Source organism: Macaca fascicularis, chromosome 11 (assembly GCF_037993035.2).
Source record: "Macaca fascicularis isolate 582-1 chromosome 11, T2T-MFA8v1.1".
NCBI classification, from domain to species: domain Eukaryota; kingdom Metazoa; phylum Chordata; class Mammalia; order Primates; family Cercopithecidae; genus Macaca; species Macaca fascicularis.
This window is the reverse complement of record NC_088385.1, coordinates 22,253,507-22,274,703: the sequence shown is the minus strand read 5'-3', so window position 1 is coordinate 22,274,703 and position 21,197 is coordinate 22,253,507. Positions and strand designations below refer to the sequence as shown.

Here is a 21,197-nt window from a genome sequence, read left to right as displayed (position 1 = left end):
ACCTGAAATCAAGCATAATTTATTGACATTCAAAAAAACTAAAATCTACGAATTTCAGAATTTTCTACAAATACATCACTGAATAAAAAGGCTACGGCTCTGCTGCACTGGTGTTTCTACCACCCTAATTTACGCCTTCACTTCTTCATTTACATAAAATCATGCCTGCAAATCATATACTTTATACCTTAACCAATTAAAGGCCTTTCCCCACAATTACTTTGTGAATCGTCCCTTCACTTACAGGTCTAGACAAGTGTGTGTGTGGGGGGGGGGGGTAACAATTACAAGTTGACATAAAACAGTATTAAGAGTCTCAGTGTGAGGTTCTAGTCACTTTTGCATTTGTGACAGGAAGTAAAAACAATTAAGGTCATTAAGCAATGTTGTCTTCCAAATAAAATGTCCTTACTACTAATCCCTGTTCCTAAATCAGTAGAACTAATGTGGTCAGCGCAGTTGCTCGCACCTGTTAATCCCAGCACTATGAGAGGCAGAGGCGGCAAACGAATTGAGCTCAGGAATTGGAGATCAGCCTGGCAACATGACGAGACCCCACCCCTATTTTTAAAAAAGAACAAACTAAGATACACATGGAGACTGTCCACATCTCCAAATCAGATTTGCAGGACCAAGCAGCCAAAACAGAATAAAAATATAAATTGGGGGCCAGGCACGGTGGATCAAGACTGTAATCCCAGCACTTTGGGAGGCCGAGGTGGGGTAAATCACTGGAGCCGCGGAGGTGCAGTTTGCAGTGAGCTGTGATCCCACCTCCACCGCACTCCAGCCCCAGTGACAGAGCAAGACTGTCTCAAAAAACAAAGAAAGAAAGAAATTGGATGCTAAACTGACATAAACATGTATTATCCACAAACATCCACTTCAAATTTAAATTCATTTGTTCGGGTGAGGTGGCTCACGCCTATAATCCCAGCACTTTGAGAGGCCAAGGCGGGTGGATCACCTGAGGTCAGGAGTTTGAGACCAGCCTGGCCAACATGGCAAAACCCCATCTCTACTAAAAATATAAAAATGAGCCGGGCATGGTGTCACGTGCCTGTAATCCCAGCTATTCAGGAGGCTGAGGCAGAAGAATCATTTGAACCCAGGAAGCGGAGGTTGCAGTGAGCTGAGACTGATAGAGCCACTGCACTCAGCCTGAGAAAAAGAGCAAGACTCCTCAAAAAAAAAAAAAAAAAAAAAAAGCCGGGCACGGTGGCTCAAGCCTGTAATCCCAGCACTTTGGGAGGCTGAGACGGGCGGATCACGAGGTCAGGAGATCGAGACCATCCTGGCTAACACGGTGAAACCCCGTCTCTACTAAAAAATACAAAAAACTAGCCGGGCGAGGTGGCGGGCGCCTGTGGTCCCAGCTACTCCGGAGGCTGAGGCAGGAGAATGGCGTAAACCCGGGAGGCGGAGCTTGCAGTGAGCTGAGATCCGGCCACTGCACTCCAGCCTGGGCGACAGAGCCAGACTCAGTCTCAAAAAAAAAAAAAAAAATATATATATATATATATATATATATATATATATATATATGTCAGGCACAGTGGCTCATGCCTATAATCCCAACACACTGGGAGGCCAAGGTGAAAGGACTGCTTGAGGCCACAAGTTCAAGACCAGACTGGGCAACATGACAAGACCCCATCTCTACAAAAAAACTTTTAAAAAGGAACGTTAAGTCTATATAGTTTTTCAAAACCTATTTATCCAACTAGGTAAACATTACAACAATACAAAGGAAATCCTATTCTAATCATATTAACAGGTAAACTATCATTCAGCTAACAGGTGATATTCCTTTCATCTATAAAACTGCCACTTATACTAGAAAAATTACACTATGTCTCTCCCGCCCTTATAATCAATTTCTTAAAGGGTAAAATTCAAAACATTGCAAAAACATTTAAGAATCCCCTATATCTTAAGAACTCTGAAATTGTACACCTAATGCACAATTCTAAGAATAAAAATTCTTTACTTGAGTTACCATTTCTCATCTCCATTCATTGAAACAGATTATAATTATTTGCCCTAATATTTATTCTAAGCTTGACAAAGGGATTAAAAGCTAAAACAACCAAATGAAACAAACATGTACTTCAAGAAGACCATGAACAACAACAAAAAAAAAGAAAAAGAAAACCGTGAACAACCTTGCCTCTTACAGGTTATGACTATTAACGAAAAAAAGCAGTTATGTAACCTACTATATAAAATAGAAAAAGGCACTCTAAATCGTGTTTCCACTTTTTATATTAACAGCTAACACTGAGCATTTGCTATATATCCTGAATTGTTCTATGTGCTTGTGTCAGATTGTTGTTTTTTTTTTTTTTGAGACAGAGTCTTGCTCTGTTGCCCAGGCTGGAGTGCAGTGGCGCAATCTCGGCTCACTGCAAGCTCTGCCGCCCGGGTTCATGCCATTCTCCTGCCTCAGCCTCCCGAGTAGCTGGGACTACAGGCACCTGCCACCACGCCCGGCTAATTTTTTGTATTTTTAGTAGAGACGGGGTTTCACCGTGTTAGCCAGGATGGTCTTGATCTCCTGACCTCGTGATCCGCCCATCTCGACCTCCCAAAGTGCTGGGATTACAGGCGTGAGCCACCGAGCCTGGCCTCAGATTGTATTTTTTTAAAGATGGCCACATTTGGCCAGCAGCAGTGGCTCTTGCCTGTAATCCCAGCACTTTGGGAGGTTGAGGCAGACACATCACTTGAACCCAGGAGTTCAAGACCAGTCTGGGTAATATGGTGAAACTCCATCTCAATAAAAATAAAAATCCCAGCACTTTGGGAGTCTGAGGTGGGTGGATCACCTGAGATCAGGAGTTCGAGACCAGCCTCGAGACCAACTACCATTTAAGAAATCTGGCTCCCCTGAAGCCGCAAAGTTGAAGAGATCCCGTGAAGAACATACACAGAGCTAGAGAGGGATGCCTGAGAAGCCCCAGCTGTTTCTGAGTACCAGCTGTTTTGAGTCTTCCCAGCCCAGGCACCAGACATGTGACAGATACATGACATGAGTCAGTGGGCATTCTGATTCCAGTCCCTAGTCTTTAAGCTGCTTCCACAGCTGATACCTAGTAGAGCAGAAATGAGCTGACCCTGCAGAACCCGGCCCAAATCACTGATTCGTAAGTTAAATAAATGCTGTAGTTTTAAACCACTAAATGTTGGAAAAGGGCTGCCAGGCAGCCGAAATAACTGGAACAATGTTCGATGTGTATTAACTCTGTAATGCTTACAACTCTAATAAACTGTTATTCATAACCTTTTCTTTCAGATAAACTAAGATTTGCCCATAGTCAAACAAGTGCAAAACAGTAATGCCAAAAAAACTGTCATACTACTATACATTCAAAGGAGAAACTTGAATGAATTGATTTAAGAAATAACTGAAATACAGCCTATAGTATACATCAAAATGGCACTAATACTTCTTTAGTGCAACTAAAAAAAAGACATTTTTCTTTTCTTTCATTTTCTTTTTTTTTTTTTTTTTTTGAGACAGTGTCTCACTCTGTCACTCTGTACAGTGGCACAATCATAGTTCACTGGAGCCTCAACTTCCCAGATTCAAGTGATCCTCCCACCTGAGTAGCTGGGACTACAAGTATGCACCACTATATCTGGCTCTTTTCTTTTTTTTTTTTTTCTTTTGGTAGAGATGGGATCTCACTATGTTGCTTACGCCGGTCTCTAACTCCTGGGTTGAAGCTATCCTCCCTCCTCAGCCTCCCAAAATGCTGAGATTACAGGCATGAGTCACTGTGCCAGGCTGACATTTTCATCTAGTATGCAAAACTTTCATCTAGTGTAGCACACAAGCAAAAGTTCTTTGGTTTTGTACATTCATAGTGCATAATACAAAAGATATTTAACATCTACATAAAATTTGACCCATTCAGGCAGATAGTTTTACTAACAAGATAAACTATTAAATTTTGATTCCCACAAGTCAATTAGCTTCATAAAAATTCAAGGTCAGTCATAGAAAGCAATACTGAGGGTACAAAGAAATTGTCCCAAAGTTAGAACTTAGGTCACTGAAACAGATTTGAGCCTAACAATGACAACATCAAATCCAACTCCAAACATTCCTTCCCAAGGCGATGGGGTAGTCACTTTTTCTATTTACGAAGGACAAAGAGCAAATTATAAAACTGGTCTTAAACAGGATTAAGGAATTTAGACACAACAGATTCTATAAGGCCACCTGATTTTGCTTTCAAAACTGCGGTGGTGCTGTAGGCTTTTTGGTCTATAAACTCAAACAATTAGGAAAAAAAAAGTAAAGACAAGTGCCTATTTTATTACGTGTTTCATGTGTATGTTACAAATAAGTCAAATTTCCCTAAGGCCCTTCCTATTCATCTAAGGTGGAAGGAATTCTGCTCCCACATGATCCAGTTAATTTGTACTGTCACCTATAAACTTCTATTCAGAGTAAACTCCCAAACCTAGTTAGCGCCTTGCACACAGTAAATGCTCATCATTTTTAGCAAAAAAGTTAAGTAGTATTTTTTAAAGCAAGTAAAATATATGGCTTTGTCACACTAAAATAATTCAAAAAAAAATTAACTGGAAGCACACTAAAAATCATTAGCCAAAACCAAGATATTATCACTATTATTACAAGCTATTATCACTGTAATTTAAAAAGCTAGAATGAATTTTTATCATCAAGAAAAAGACTACTTTCTATCCTCACAATTATTTCTCTGGTTAAAGACAAACGATTTATTTTTTCCTGAAGACCCAGCAGCATCCATTAAATTGGCCAAAAGGGACTTTATGCAACAATGATGAAATATAGTCTATGGAAAACAAGTAGGCTACATTCTGTTATCACACTATGCACTGAGCACATTACTTTAAATTTGTCCTATCAAATCTATCACCCTTTAAGATTACTTCACCCACATTTTTCATCCAGCTTAAAGTATCAGCCAGCCACTGATATCTTTACAAACACTAGAAACATTCCACTTCAACACAATTACACTAAGGAAGTTATCTTTACCTCTTTACAAACATTTCCAGAGAAATGTATATACACAAAGATGGTATGTTTAAAAAAAGAATCCACTATGAAGAACACCCATTTAATAAAGAAGCAATTACATTTGAAGGTTTAATTAGTATTAAATCATAAAAAGGACTTTACTAAGGAAATTCTGAGGAAAAACATCAGATAACTTCAGTATACATTTCTGACAAGAATGACTACTGTCATTCTTGACTCAACACCTCAAAACACATGTTGAAGTAACAATTTCCGAGATTAATTTAAATCACTAAAAAAATCTATGGCTGGCCGGGCGCGGTGGCTCACGCCTGTAATCCCAGCACTTTGGGAGGCCGAGGCGGGCGGATCACAAGGTCAGGAGATCGAGACCACGGTGAAACCCCGTCTCTACTAAAAATACAAAAAATTAGCCGGGCGCGGTTGTGGGCGCCTGTAGTCCCAGCTACTCGGGAGGCTGAGGCAGGAGAATGGCGTGAACCCGGGAGGCGGAGCTTGCAGTGAGCCGAGATCGCGCCACTGCACTCCAGCCTGGGCAACAGAGCGAGACTCCGTCTCAAAAAAAAAAAAAAATCTATGGCCAATTCACCTACTCTTTGTACTTTAAAAAATATTTACGAAAAGTAATGATAGCCAGGTGTGGTGGCTCACATCTGTAATCCCTGCACTTTGGGAGGCCAAGGTGGGAGGACTGCTTGAGCTCAGGGGTTCGAAACCAGCCTGGGCAACACAGGGAGACCCCCATCTGTACAAAAAATGAAAAAATTAGCTGGGCATGGTAGTGCATGCCTGTAGCTCCAGCTATCTGGAAGGCTGAGGCAGGAGAGTCACTTGGGTCCAGGAGTTTAAGACTGCAGTGAGCTGTGATGGTACCACTGCACTCCAGCATGAGTGACAGAGCAAGACCCTGTCTCGAAGTACAAACAAAACAAAAACAACTGTTCTCTTTTTCTTTCATCAGCCACACTAATGAAACTGAGAAAGAAATATGTAATCAGGTATTTCCACATTCAGTTGAATTCAACCAATTACTGAGAATGAATACAGGCAACAACATACTAAGTGAGTGCAGAAGGCAAGTTCTGCAAGTATAAATGAGACCTCATCTTTACTTTTTTTTTGAGATGGGAGTCTTGCTCTGTTGCCCAGGCTGCAGTGCAATGGCACGATCTCAGATCATTGCAACCTATACCTCCCAGGTTCAAGCTATTCTCCTGCCTCAGCCCCCCGAGTAGCTGGGATTACAGGCATGCGCCTAATTTTTGTATTTTTATTATGGGTGTGAGCCACCATGTCCAGCCGGATCTTTACTTTTAAAATGTTATAGTCTAGAGGAAATAAACACAAATGGATATTTCAATACAACGCCATAAATATGAAGTAGAAATATGATGACTTCTGGCCAAGAACGGTTGCTCATGCCTGTAATCCCAGCACTTTGGGAGGCCAAGGAGTTGAAAATCAGTCTTGGCAACATAGCAAGACCTAATCTCTATTTTCAAAAATAAAAAAAAAATTTTTAAAGAAATATGGTGACTTTTAAACCCAAAAGAACCTACCTAAAATATCCTTGAGATCTGGGATATAACAAAGCCACACACGGCAATATTCCGAGTTTGTCTAAAGAAGATAATACATTACCTATTTGTTTAACTGTATTTAAAGTACTTGCCAACCCTACAGCAGTACCCTCACATTTGAGCTCCAAATTACTTTATACTGTTTTGTCAAAAACCCTCATTTTTAAGAAAAAGAATCAATCTGAGCTTCACAGAAATGAATGAATTTGCCACATTTCCTGATGGCAATAAAGTCAAGACTACAATACTGATCACTTATCCTCAGCTGGAGTATTCTTTCCACTGCACCTTCTCTGCATGAGAAATGGGGATATAAATGACTCTATGAAGTAAATACATAACCCCTTTGCATGTCATCTCACGTAATCCTAGCACTACTCCTATTTCACAGATAAAGAAGCAACTTCTGAGAAGTTAGATTACATCCATGCTCTTTCACTACTCAATGTTCCTTTAGTTATTCTAGTGACAGTTGTGTCTGGAAAAACGATGCAAACTATTGTTCAAATTAAATCCTCAAGAAAACGTATTCAGAAATAAATAACATTTACATAGCCAGGTGCTACAGATAAAGTGCCAATCAAGACAGACATGGTTTTTCTTCTCAGGGAGCACACAACCCAGCAGCGGAGATAAATGGTAAACAATTACCCATATTGGGGTGAGGGTAATAAAGAACTCGGAATGTTGACAATACGTCTAACAAGGAACCAGCCTGTTCGAGGTAAGACTTGAATGTGAACTAGGGAGTCATACAGCCAGAAAGTGAAGAGAATAAAAAGAATTTTTATTCTCCTGAACATGCTATGCTCATTCCTGCCTATATGTTTCAGTTAGGCTTTCTAGAATTCTCTCATCATTTACCCAAGCCTAAAATCTGTCCCCCTTCCCACACAAAATCCTTAGTCACTGACTATACAACACGTTCCAACTCTACTTTTTTTGCTTTGTTATTTTTGTGTGTGCTTGAGAGAGTCTTGCTCTGTCACCCAGGTTTGACTACAGTGGCACGATCATAGCTCTCTGCAGCCTCAGACTCCTGGGCCCAAGTGATCCTCCTGCCTCAGCCTTTCAAGTACCTGGGACGGAGTCTCGCTCTGTCACCCAGGGTGAAGTGCAGTGGTGCGAACTCTGCTCACTCACCGCCAGCTCCGCCTTCTGGGTTCACGCCATTCTCCTGCCTCAGCCTCCCAAGTAGCTGGGACTACAGATGCCTGCCACCATGCCCGGCTAATTTTTTTCTGTATTTTTAGTAGAGACGGGGTTTCACCGTGTTAGCCAGGATGGTCTTGATCTCCTGACCTCGTGATCCGCCTGCCTTGGACTCCCAAAGTGCTGGGATTACAGGCGTGAGCAACCATGCCCAGCCTGTAGATAGGATCTTGTTATGTTGTCCTGGCTGGTCTCGAACTCCTAGGCTCAAGGGATCCTCCCACCTTAGCCTTCCAAAGTGCAGGGATGACAGGTGTGAGTAACCATACCTGCCTCCAGTTCTAATTTGAATGCACCATGTCGCAATTTACAGAAAAAACAGAATACAATAATCTCTTTAGCCTGCTCTTTAAACACTAAATATCTGAGGAGATGCCATCACGTTTCTTATCACTAAATGGGGTGCAATGGGTCTTAGTTTTTAAGACCAATATAATTATTACTTTCACAAATGCAAACTATTCATCATAAAAATAAATTAATCATGGCTTAGCGGCCGGGCGCGGTGGCTCAAGCCTGTAATCCCAGCACTTTGGGAGGCCGAGACGGGCGGATCACGAGGTCAGGAGATCGAGACCATCCTGGCTGACACGGTGAAACCCCGTCTCTACTAAAAAAATACAAAAAAAAAAAACTAGCCGGGCGAGGTGGCGGGCGCCTGTAGTCCCAGCTACTGGGGAGGCTGAGGCAGGAGAATTGCGTGAACCCGGGAGGCGGAGCCTGCAGTGAGCTGAGATCCGGCCACTGCACTCCAGCCTAGGCGGCAGAGCGAGACTCCGTCTCAAAAAAAAAAAAAAAAAAATCATGGATTAGACCACTGCTGTGCATTGCCATTACTAGAAAACTTATTCCAAAACTTTTTACCAATAGATAACAGGCATGCTCATTTCAGCAGCATACATGATAAACTTGGAACAATACAGAGAAAATTAGCATGGCCCTGCACAAGGATGACACGCAAATTCATGAAGCATTCCATTTCTTTTCTAATTGTTTTTAATATGTACGTGCAGCTAGTTATTGCCTAAAAAAAAAAAACTAGTTATCTTTTTTTATAACTAGCTGCACATACATATTAAAAACAATTTAAAATGAAGGCTTTTAGGCCCACCACAGAACAGTCACAGAAAACTGATTAAAATGTACATGCTGTAATCAAATATTTCAGTCTACCATATCCTTTTGCAAATTTCTGCAACACTCATTTGCAGACTCTTGCCATACATCTAACACCTGATTGATACAGTACTTTTGGGCATTCCAGATCATATAGCACTTCAAAATAATAGACGTTGCTAGCTACTATCAATTCATTTGTGCAGTGATTCTCTCTGCCACTCATGAGGTAAGGGCTTCGTTTTATACCCTGCTGCATCCCCAGCATCTAGAAGAGTATCTGGCATGAGGCCGGGCACGGTGGCTCACGCCTGTAATCTCAGCACTTTGGGAGGCCGAGGCAAGCGGATCATTTGAGGTCAAGAGTTCGAAATCAGCCTGGCCAACAAGGTGAAACCCTCTCTACTAAAAATACAAAAAAAAAAAAAAAAATAGGCCGGGCGCAGTGGCTCACGCCTGTAATCCCAGCACTTTGGGACGCCGAGACGGGCGGATCACGAGGTCAGGAGATCGAGACCATCCTGGCTAACACGGTGAAACCCCGTCTCTACTAAAAAATACAAAAAACTAGCCGGGCGAGGTGGCGGGCGCCTATAGTCCCAGCTACTCAGGAGGCTGAGGCAGGAGAATGGCGTGAACCCGGGAGGCGGAGCTTGCAGTGAGCTGAGATCCGGCCACTGCACTCCAGCCTGGGTGACAGAGCGAGACTCCATCTCAAAAAAAAAAAAGAAAAAAATAGCAGGGCATAGTGGCATGTGCCTGTAATCCAGCTACTCAGGAGGCTGGGCAGGAGAACTGCTTGAACCCGGGAGGCAGAGGCTGCACTGGGCTGTCACCCAGGCTGCAGTGAGCCAAGATCGCATCACTTCACTCCAGCCTGGGTGACAGAGTGAGACCCTATATCAAAACAAATAAAGCACCTGTCGAGTAACAGGGATTCCATATACATCTGTAGAATATACCCATCACATAGTAAACACTTAGTAAATGTGTACCAAATACTCTACAAGTAATTCACATAGCAATCATACAGGATAGGAACCATTACTGTCCCCCTTTCACAGACCTGAAGTAGCAAGACATTAAATAAATACTACTGTTGGGCCAGGTGCCTGTGGTCCCAGCCACTTGCGAGGCAGAGGTTGCAGTGAGCTGAGATCGCGCCACTGCACTCCAGCCTGGGTGACAGAGCAAGACTCTGTCTCAAAATAAACAAATAAATGCATACGTACATACTACTGTTGGTATTTTCAATTTAATGCTAGTAATTAATGGAGTATTCACCACACCCAAGATATGTTAGGTACTTACAAAGATCCTAAAAAAGCAAAAATGTCCCTGCCCTCCAAAATACCATTCTACAACAGAAAAGATGCACACATTCAAGCAACGTGGATGGATTCTTCAAAACAGTTCACAGCACTCTTTAACAAATTATTTCACTTAAACCACGAAACAACACTTCAGAGTAATACCTAACTCTGTTTTGTAGTTGAGGAACTAAAGTTCAAAGATACTACTCAAACATCGAAATATAGGTAGTAATATTAAGATTTAGGCCAGGTGTGGTGGCTCATGCTCAGGCTGGTCTCAAACTCCTGACCTCATGTGGTTTGCCCTCCTCGGCCTCCCAAAATGCTGGGATCACAGGTGTGAGCCACATGCCTGGACAAGAGTACTTTCATATATTAACTGATTCAATAGCTAGTATTAATTTGTAAACTAATTCCACGGGCATTTTAAATATTAAAATTCCATTTAAAAGCTAATTTACTACCTGAAATTGAGACTGTCTTCTATTTTCTTGGCATTAACTATTTTAGCATAAATACACGTTCAGTAATAAGTGCTGACATTTGATCATTTGTTGGATGACTCATTCATTCAACTATATTTTAAACTATTTTTACATGATACTGTGTTGGAAGAATGAAAATAAAATTATGTTTAAAAATTTTATTATTTTTGTTTTTAAGTTACCATAGCCTCTGAAATTAACCTAAGAGCGTAACTTTTTAAAAAGCACCTCAGTTTCACTGAAGAGAAAAAAAGTTCAAAGTAAAAAAAAAAAAAAAGCTAGGTTTTAGTAGTTTCACATAGCTAAATACTTCTCCCTACTATCTTTAAAACCAAAACACTTCTCCCTCCTATCTTTATAATCAGAGTAAAAATAAAATTATATAAAATTTCAAGATTTTGTAAATTTACCAAAATAAACACGCTATAAACTTACACTGGTTTTGAATAACTTTCTCCTGGGGGGAGAAAAATCAACTTTTTGTACTAAGTGGTATTTAATCATTTCATAAATTAGTCACTTTTTACCACAAAACCTTCCAATACCATAAACGACATCTCAGGTCACAACCTCTAATATCTATGTCTTTATATTTAATTATCTTTTTTTGAGATGGAGTCTTGCTCTGTCACCCAGGCTGGAGTACAGTGGTACAATCTCAGTTCACTGTAACCTCCGCCTCCCAGGTTCAAGCAATTTTCCTGCCTCAGCCTCCTGAATAGCTGGGATTACATGCCTGCACCACCACGCCTGGCTTATTTATTTGTATTTTTAGTAGAGATGGGGTTTCACCATGTTGTTCAGGCTGGTCTTGGAATTCCTTGACCTCAAATGATCCACCAGCCTCGGCCTCCCAAAGCGCTGGAATTACAGGGGTGAGCCACCAAGCCCAGCCTAATTATCTTTTTTAAAGTAACACTTAAGATATTTAACATGGCCTGTGGTGGTGGCTCACTCCCGTAATCCCAGCACTTTGGAAGTCCAAGGTGGGAGGATCATCTGTGGTCAGGAGTTCGAGACCAGCCTGGCCAACATGGTGAAACCTCATCTCTACTAAAAATAAAAAATTAGCCAGAGGTGGTAGCACTCACCTGTAATCCCAGTTACTCAGGAGGCTGAGGTAGGAGAATCGCTTGAACCCACAAGGCAGAGGCTGCAGTGAGCTGAGATTGTGCCACTGCACTCCAGCCTGGGTGACAGAGTGAGACTCCGTCTCAAAAAAAAAGAAAAAGATATTTAACAAAGATGTTCAACAAATTCTACGGCATATCAGATAAACTAAAAAGTATAATGTAATCAAAACAATAGGAAGGTAAATGGGCATTATGATAATGGAATCCTTGTAATAGGAATGCCTAAAAATGTTATAGAGCACTTTAAAACTAAGATTATCCTTCCATTAGTTACAAAAATGAAGTTTTCTTACCATGATATCAATCTATAAAATCCACAGATTGATGTAATCTACAGTAATTTATAATAATTATAGATCCTTTCCAAACTCAAAATAACTGGGAGAAAAATCTCAAAGGCAACAAAGAGGTGTTTCAGAATTAAGATTATTAAGACCACAAGTCAGTTTCACTAATAAGACTTCTTCATACAAATGACAAATCTATTACCCTGAAATGGTGACATTAAAACAGTATTTTGTAGTCTCTAAAATTAAGCATTAAGAAAACCAAGTTTGCTTGGTTATCAAGTCTTAACTTCAGTTGGATTTGACAGCCATATTTTACTTCTTATTCTGAAATAAGACGTAAAAATTATATACTCAAGTAAATATCTCACAAATGTCAAATAAAAGCCAAAATTCCACTTCCTAAATGTACTTAACCAATAATTCATTTGTCTCCTGAAGTGATGTAGTAAATAGAAACTAACTAAAAACAAAACTCTGACACATATCATCACTTGGTTTTTTTGAGACAGAGTCTCGCTCTGTCGCCCAGGCTGGAGTGCAGTGGTACCATCTCGGTTCACTGCAACCTCTGCCTCCCGGGTTCAAGCGATTCTTCTGCCTCAGCCTCCCGAGTAGCTGGGACCACAGACGCATGCCACCACTCTCGGATAATTTTTGTATTTTTAACGTAGGTAAGGTTTCACTGTGTTGGCCAGGCTGATCTCAAACTCCCGACTCAGGTGATCCGCCCACCTCGGCCTCCCAAAGTGCCAGGGTTACAGGCGTGAGCCACCGCGCCCGGCCTCCACTTATTTAAGGTGAATTATTCTAACTCTTAAGTGGAAGTAACAGGGGACTTGAGAACCTTTGTTCATATGCAGCCCACCATTTCCATGCTGTATTTACTGTCCTGAGTAAGACACTCAACTTGCTGCTTCATCTGTTAAACCGAAGTCAAAATAATACCTATCTTGCACCAAAGTTGTGGGAAAGAAATGGAAGACATCGAATTTGTACAGTGGTAGGCAAGTATACGTGTATACTGGGTAAATGAAAAACGCTGATTTTATAAACTAATGTCAACTTTCAGATATGTAATGGTACTATAGGAGAATAACATGGTAAAAATAGCACATGCTTCATTGTGCAGTTTACATCAATTTTTAATTTTCTTGAAGACATTCTCCTTCCCACTCATGCCTACACAGTTCAACACAATTTTCCTAAGGTTTGTACAGTCTACTTTACCCCAAGATACTTTCTTAACTAGACGTTAATGTCAAACAGAATCTAATGCTAGATTTTCAAAATCTCCAGGACTCTGTCTTACTTGTAGAATTAAATACTAAGGTGTTCGTTTTTAATCAATTAATCGGAATTCCTAGAACTTCAGAATATTAAACTCTTAAATGAAAATCACTACCGACCACTAAATTTTCCATTGCTATACTTTTCTGGGGAGCATGTTTAAAAAAAAAAAATCTTACTGATTGTCAAAACATAAGCAGATGGTCAAAATAAATGCTAATACACTTTAGAAGTGGCATAATACGCATGATGTGATTCTCGTTTTTTTAAAAGTACACTAAAAACCAACCCAAACAGACCAAAAGTAATGACAGGACAACTGAAACATATACTATCACACTTTTTAAATGTTCTGAAAAAATGCGCATTTTTGTCACTCTCCAGTTACTTCTAACAAGCTTTAGTCAGAAAAATAATACTCATTCCTTCCGAGACCTCTCCAATATATGACTTTAAATATTATCATGTAAAATCATGACTCTCACATTGAAGCATTACTATAAAGCCGCAAACTACGTTGCACCTTCCAGACTGTATTTTGTTACGATTCCAACTCTCTGATTCCGCAAAGTTATCTTAAAAGGCCATCAATTCACTATTCTTTTCCACAACCATTTATACGTGTTTAAAACTTTTTCCCAGATATGCTCCCAAAACAGAAAAGATTGTTAAAATCACGTTGGAGACCACATGACTGACTACAAATGAAGGATTTGGAAAGCAATGATTTAATACAAAAGAACAATCCTTTTTTGTTTAAGTAGAGAAAAGTGATAGCTGGGGTCTCCCCCCTGGACAAGGAAGTTCTGTTAAATCCAGGCGAGACCAGCCATATTGGAAACACTTGTCAATTATAGTTCTGACAAGTGTTCCCGAACACGGTTGGATGAAGCTAACCTTGAGTACCGACGTGTGTACATCAAGGCCCTCTTCTGCTCCGCCAGAGGATCTGGGCCCGTTTGGGGACTGTTTCCGAGTTAGAGCCGTCCTGAGGTCCGTGAGGAGCGAAGCGCCGAGGGGAAAGAGGGCGGGGAAAGGAGAGTTGGGGGGGAACGGTTTGAGTTGGAAGCCGCGATGCGCTGCGAGAGGGGCGCGGCGGCGGCGGCGAGAGATTTCCGAGTTGAGAGCCTGGGGGAGGGGCCGAGGATTCGGGGAGCAGGGGGATCGCGGCAAAAAGTCGCCTTGGTCCCCCTTTGAGGGGTTCGGGAGTTCAAGAGGAGGAAGGGAAAGGGAAAGGCTTCAGAGCACTGACCTGTCCTCCGAGTCCATGCGGCTCAGGGGTTCCCCATCCGACGACATCTCCAAGCTGCCTCGCCGGCCCCCGGAGGTCGCGCTGCTTCCGCCTCCCCCAGTCCCGTAGCCCTCGTCGCCGCCGCTGGAGACGACGCTGCTGCTACTGCTGCCGCCCCCGCCGCCGCCCTGGCTGCCCCGCGGTCCCTTGGGCTCCTCCAGGCCCTCCTTGCCGTCCCCATCCCCGCTGCTGCTGCTGGCGGCGCCGGGGCTCAGCGACCGGGTCTCATCACTGCTGCTCCCGCCGCTGCTGCCCACCAGGCTCTCGGCGCTACTCTCCTCCTCACCCCCGCCGCTGCTGCTGCTCTCATCTTCCTCCTCCTCGTCGTCGTCCTCCTCGTCTTCGTCCTCCCCGGCCTGGCTGGCGCTCTCAGGGCTCGGCTCCGACATCGTCTCCGCCTCGCCGCCCCCCACTCCGCCGCCGCCTCCGCCGCCCCCACCGCTGCCGCCGTTCAGCAGCAGCGCCGCCACCGCCTCTGCCTCTGCCTCCTCTTCCTCCTCCTCCTCTTCCTCCTCCTCCTCGGGGGGCTCAGCCCGGCCCCGCGCCGCCGAACCCGGGCTGCCGGGGGGCAGAGGGCTCAGGCGGGAGAGCTCCTCCAGGTCGGCCATGTCGGTGATAGCGGCGGCCATGGCGGCGCCTGCTCCTCCTCCTCCTCCTCCCTGCCGCCGCCGCCGCCTCCCTCTCTCGACTCTCGCTCTCTCGCCCCCCTCCCAAACGCCCAAAACTCCGCCGACGCCGCTGCAGAGCAGGAGGAGGGCCCGCGAGCTGCGTCAGCCTGCACACGCGCTACGGAGCCCGCGCGGGGACAGGCGCGCGACTACGCGCACTCACACGGAGACGGCTGCGCGCCTGCGCGGCGGCACGAGGCGGCACCTCAGCTGGCTGCGAGTTCTGCGCCCGCGCCCCCGCCCGGAGCCCGCCCCGCTGCCCCGCGCCCGCCCCCGCCCCCGCCCGGCCCCGGCAAGTGCTCAGCGTTTCCTCGGGGCCTTCCCACGCCGTGCTGGGCTTCGAAGCCCAGGGACACGCGGACTGAAAACTCCAACGCTGGCCGGGGATTTTAGCAGCCTTCCGAGTTCTCACGATAAACTCATTCATTCCGGGGGTGTTTGGGGAGTGTCCCCTCTGTACAGGCGCTGAGCCAGGAATAGAACGAGCCTACAGTCTACGAAGAGAGCCGTTTAAAATGGGCAAAAAACACTAGGGTGTAAGGTACTAAATTTATATGCGCGATATAGGGCGACAGGTTTTAATACACCCTATGTTTGAATACCCCTGGGGATGTTGACATCCTGAACCCAGAGCAAACATCTTGGTTCAAGGTCCTCAAACTTTTTAGTTCATGAGCCTTCGAAAACAATTTTGTAAAGCCGTGTATGTTCTTAAACAGTTTAAAATGACAGCTATATTTCTTCCGGCTTATAAATATTTCATCTGTCGCATTTTTTAAAGACTGTATAGCCAATGGATTCTAAATACCGTAGGGATTTAATACCCACTAATATCCATTTTTTAAAAATGCAGTTTGGAAAATACAATTTCCAAACATTGTCTTCTGGAACTCATATTGACGTTCCATATCCCCTCTAGAATTTTATCCTAATAATATATTTTATATTTGAACTCTATTTTGGTTGTCTTACCACATTTCCTTGTAATAAAAATGTGTACATAAATTGAAGTATCTGGGTTGTTTTTTACATTTTCTGTGATCATAAAGCTCTTATTTCAACTGATCAAAACACATCTATTTCAAATGTTTGTAAGTACTAAACACAAAAGCAAAATTTTATTGGCAATGCATCTTGCAGAAATGAACTTGGGTGGACTTTTTTCTAATAAACATTATGACCTTCAATGGATGGATTTTTTTTGAGAAACAGTTCAGCATCAGTTCTATTCCAAGTTTTCACTTACATGGATGTAAGTATTGAGAAAATTTGTTCGCATAAAAAAGCAGATGAGAATGAATGGAGTTTTGTTATAGTAATGCCACACAATTCTTTGAATGCCTTTCAAATTATATGCCCAAAAATCGCATAAAGATCTAACAAAGAAAAAATACTTTTAATGATCTGTCAGCTGACAACTCTGATTAGGTTCTCTTTCAACTTGTTGAAAGCAAGCAACTGAAAACCACCTGACTTGTGAAAGGATGTGTTACTCATTCTTATTCACCAGTCAATTGTGCCTTTCTTTGGTGTCCTGGAGATTTTTGCATACCCGGGTATTGCACCTTACTAAGATTTAGCATAAGGAAGAATTATGCCTTTCTTTTGTAAAGTAGGGTAGAGGTCATTGGAATAAAGGAGACTGGAAAAGAGTCCACATTACACCCTGACCCAAGGATACATTTTTCGGACAGGTCAATTTTAGGGATGCTTCTACTCCAGGAAAATGAGGATAGAACTGACTGCCTGAAAACAGCCTCCATGCTCACTTCCCATTTGAGAAAGTCCTCATATACCGTGAGACCCAGTATTACATCCTCTGCCTTAGGCCTTTGGACAGCTGTTATATAAAATGTTGCCTCTAAGGGAATGCAAAAATAATAAATTACATGGGACATTATCATTTACAGATACCTTCAGAGGCACGTACAATGTAAGGTATTAACTTCGAACGTTTTAAACCTCAAAGACAATCTTAGATAAGGAATGTATTAAAGTGAAATACACTGTAAACTGTAAATTTAAAACTATCAGAAGCCCAGCAGGGTGGCTTATACCTATAATCCCAGCACTTTGGGAGGCCAAAGTGAGAGGATCACTTGAGCCCAGGAGTTTGAGACCAGCCTGGGTAAAATAGCAAGACCTGTCTCTACGGCACACCTGCAGTCCCAGCTACTCAGGAAGCTGAAGTGGGAGGTTCACTTGAGCCCCGGAGGTTGAGGTTGCAGTGAGCCATGATCATGCCCCTGCACTCCATACATTTCCTCACCCAACATAAGGGTCATGGCCAACGCTTCTACAACAAAGACAGGTTAACAAGAGAAAAGTGTAACAAATAAATTTAATGGCAGTCTTATGTGACACAGGAGTCTTCAGAAATAAAGACCCAGAGAAAGCTGTCCATTTGTATGCTTAGATTCAACAAAGAGTGGACATCCATGTAGAAATGTGAGTGTACAAAAAGAGAATGAACTAATAGTAATAGACTGAGTGTGGAAACCCAGCAAGGCCTGTCTGTTCAGATTCTTCTTCACCTTTCTGTGTAACGTTCCTTCCACCCAGGTATAAAGCAGACTTCTCTGGAATGAGAGTCTTCAAATGAGAAGGGAGAGAGTGACCCTTCTTGGTTTCATGGCTTGCTTTGTGGGGAGAGGAGTTCTGGTTTCTATGACTAGCTTAGGGTGAGTAAGAGGGATGGGAGACAGCAGGACAGAAGTTCAGTGAGATACTTTGCTTCTCAGGCTTTCCAGCCTCCTTTAGTTCAAAGTACTTGGCATGAGGGCCAGGTGCAGCGGCTCACTCCTGTAATCCCAGCACTTTGGGAAACTGAAGCAGGGGGATCACTTGAGCCCAGAAGTCTGAGACTAGCCTGGGCAATGTGATGAAACCCCATTCCTACAAAACATTTTTTTGTTTGTTTGTTTGTTAATTAGCCAGGTGTGGTGGTATGCACCTGTAGTCCCAGCTACTTGGGAGGCTGAGGTGGGAAGACAGCTTGAGCCAGGAGATTGCAGCTGCAGTAAACTGTGAGTGATCAAGTCATTGTACTCCAGTTTGGGCAATAGAGTAAGACCTTATCTCAAAAAAAAAAAAAAAAAAGAAGAAGAAGAAACAAAGAAAACAAAACACAAAGTGGGAATCCAACCCTGGGAGAGGGTTCTCGGACCTCACACAAGAAAAAATTGGGGGTAAGTTCATGGAGTAAAGTGAAAGCAAGTTTATTAAGAAAGTAAAGGAATAAAAGAATGGCTACTCCATAGACAGAGCAGCCCTGAGGGCTTCTGGCTGGCCACTTTTACGTCATCTCCTGATTATATGCTAAACAAGGGGTAGATTATTCATGAGTTTTCCAGGAAAAGGGTGGGCAGTTCCTGGAAATGAGGGTTTCTCCATTTTTTAGACCACAGGGTAACTTCCCAACGTTGCCATGCCCTGTGTAAACTGTCATGGCACTGGTGGGAGTGTCCCTTAGCATGCTAATGTATTATAATTAGCATGTAATGAGTAGTGATGATGACCAGAGGTCACTTTCATCGCATCTTGATTTTGGTGGGTTTTGGTCAACCATATCCTTTTACCAGCAAGGTCTTTGTGACCTGTATCTTGTGCTGACCTCCTATCTCATCCTGACAGAATGCCTAACCTCTCGGGAATGCAGCCCAGTAGGTTGCAGCCTTATTTTACCTACCTGTATTCAAGACGGAGTCGCTCTGGTTCGAACACCTCTGACAAAAGAACTCAGCATGCCAAAGCATCATACTTTGGGGTATCATTTTCTGAGCCCCAACAAGGGTATGTGCCAGATACTGTGTTAAGCCCTGGAAATTATGGTTTATGTTTGGCCGAGTTAATCAAGGAAAGCTTTATGAAAAATGGAGGATTTCAACAAAGTGTATAGTAAGACATACAATAGCTATATCTGGTTTCATTAATTTGAGCTGGATTTTGAAGAGTGAACAGAATTCTGTGTTGGGGAACTCAAACTGAGAAGCAATACCTGGAAAAGCATCAACATTTATTCATGACAAGGTTAATTAACCATAAGAAATCATGGCAAGAAAGCTGAAAATAGTTAAATATTAGATTGAAGAAGGTCATGAATAAAAGGTTGATGTTGGGGACCAGGCACAGTGGCTCATGCCTGTAATCCCAGCACTGTGGAGGGCTGAGACAGACAGATCACTTGAGGTTATGAGTTCAAGGCCAGCCTGGCCAACAAGGCGAAACCCTATCTCTATAAAAAATATCAAAATCGGCCGGGCACAGGAGAATCGCTTGAACCCGGGAGACTTAGGTTGCAGTGAGCCAAAATTGCACCACTGCACTCTAGCCTGGGTGACAGAGTGTGACTCCGTCTCAAAAAAAAAAAAAAATTAGTCAGACATGGTGGCACACACAGCTATGGAAGGCTGAGGTGGGAGGATCACCTGGGCCTGGGGAGGTCCGGGCTTGCAGTAAGCCAAGCACCACTGCACTCCAGTCTGGGTGACAGAGTGAGACCTTGTCTCCAAAAAAAAAAAAAAAAAAAGTTTTGACAGGTATGTACTGAGATATTTTAATAAAGGTGTGATATGCTTAGATTATATTGTACAGCTGTAGAATCTAATGTATAGGAGATAGGCTGAAAAGCGTGAAAAAGTTCTAGTGAAGGATTTATTAAGGAAAAAAAAAGAGTGAAAAGTAAACGGAGATTAGACACATGGAAATGGCAAGTATCAAAGCCACAAAGGAATATTTTAGCTGTGGTATTTATACTTGAAGACGAAAATGAACTATCTGGGAACTGGCATTTTGGAGAAAATTGTGTTTCCCGTCACTGGATTGTTTCCCTGTCTTCCTCTTGGTTTAGTTGCAGACATCACTGCTCTGCATGCATCTCCTTAGAACAAGGCCACTCTCCTCCATAACCACAGTGACAAGGTGTCATTATTTCACTCTCAAATTTTAAGTAACTGAAGTGTTGAACTACAGGCAGAACCTCTGTGTGACAGAGTTTCTTTTGGCAGCATCAGGTGACAGATTTGATGGTCCAGAGGACCAAACTCGCTCCTCAGCTCAGTACCCGTTCATAAACTGTGCATTCCTGGTTTGTAGTGAGATAAGTACTAAAAGTAGCTTTCATAAACTTTTATAACAACTTGACAGAGTAGTTTTATGTCTGCATAAAATTACTAATCTAAGGGCCGGGCACGGTGGCTCATGACTATAATCCCAGCACCTTGGGAGGCCAAGGCGGGGTGGATCACCTGAGGTCGTGAGTTCAAGAGCAGCCTGACCAACATGGAGAAACCCCATCTCTGCTAAAAATATAAATTTAGCCAGGCATGGTGGCACACGCCTGTAACCCCAGCTATTCGGGAGGCTGAGGCAGGAGAATCGCTTGAACCCGGGAGGTGCAGGTTGTGGTGAGTGAAGAGCACACCATTGCACTCCAGCCTGGGCAACAAGAGGCAGAGCTTGCAGTGAGTGGAGATCACGCCACTGCACTGCAGCCTGGGCGACAGAGCGAGACTCCATCTCAAATAAACAAACAAACAAACAAATAAATAAATAAATATTTAAAAACTAGAGATCATACTTTTTTTTTTTTTAAAAGACGGAGTTTCACTCTTTCGCCCAGGCTGGAGCAAAGTGGCGTGATCTTGGCTCACTGCAACCTCCGCCCGCCACCCCCCACCCCCTCCCACCCTTGGTTCAAGCGATTCTCCTGCCTCAGCCTCCCGAGTAGCTGGGATTACAGGCGCCCGTCATCACGCCCAGCTAATTTATGCATTTTTAATAGAG

The 21,197-nt window shown here is 43.1% G+C and overlaps 1 protein-coding gene and 1 non-coding gene across 13 annotated transcripts in view; one reads left to right on the top strand and one right to left on the bottom strand.

Moving 5' to 3' along the window:
• Positions 1-15,438, bottom strand: part of AEBP2 (AE binding protein 2) — a 133,743-nt gene extending 118,305 nt beyond the window's left edge. For 8 of the 12 annotated variants that reach the window (XR_012420058.1, XR_012420059.1, XR_012420060.1 and 5 more), the window contains exon 1: positions 14,707-15,438. Coding sequence is in view for 7 of the 12 variants with exons in the window: in XM_065523844.2 (XP_065379916.1) it covers positions 14,707-15,374 (668 nt within the window). In the remaining 5 variants the exon portion in view is untranslated. Of the gene's footprint in view, positions 1-14,351; positions 14,443-14,706 lie in introns of all 12 variants that reach the window. The other 4 variants (XR_012420061.1, XR_012420062.1, XM_074006348.1 and 1 more) reach the window with 1 other exon arrangement.
• LOC123567853 (U6 spliceosomal RNA) lies at positions 8,710-8,815 on the top strand. The gene has a single exon (XR_006690944.1). It is a non-coding gene; the product is annotated as a U6 spliceosomal RNA (small nuclear RNA).
• Positions 15,439-21,197: the final 5,759 nt, after the last annotated feature.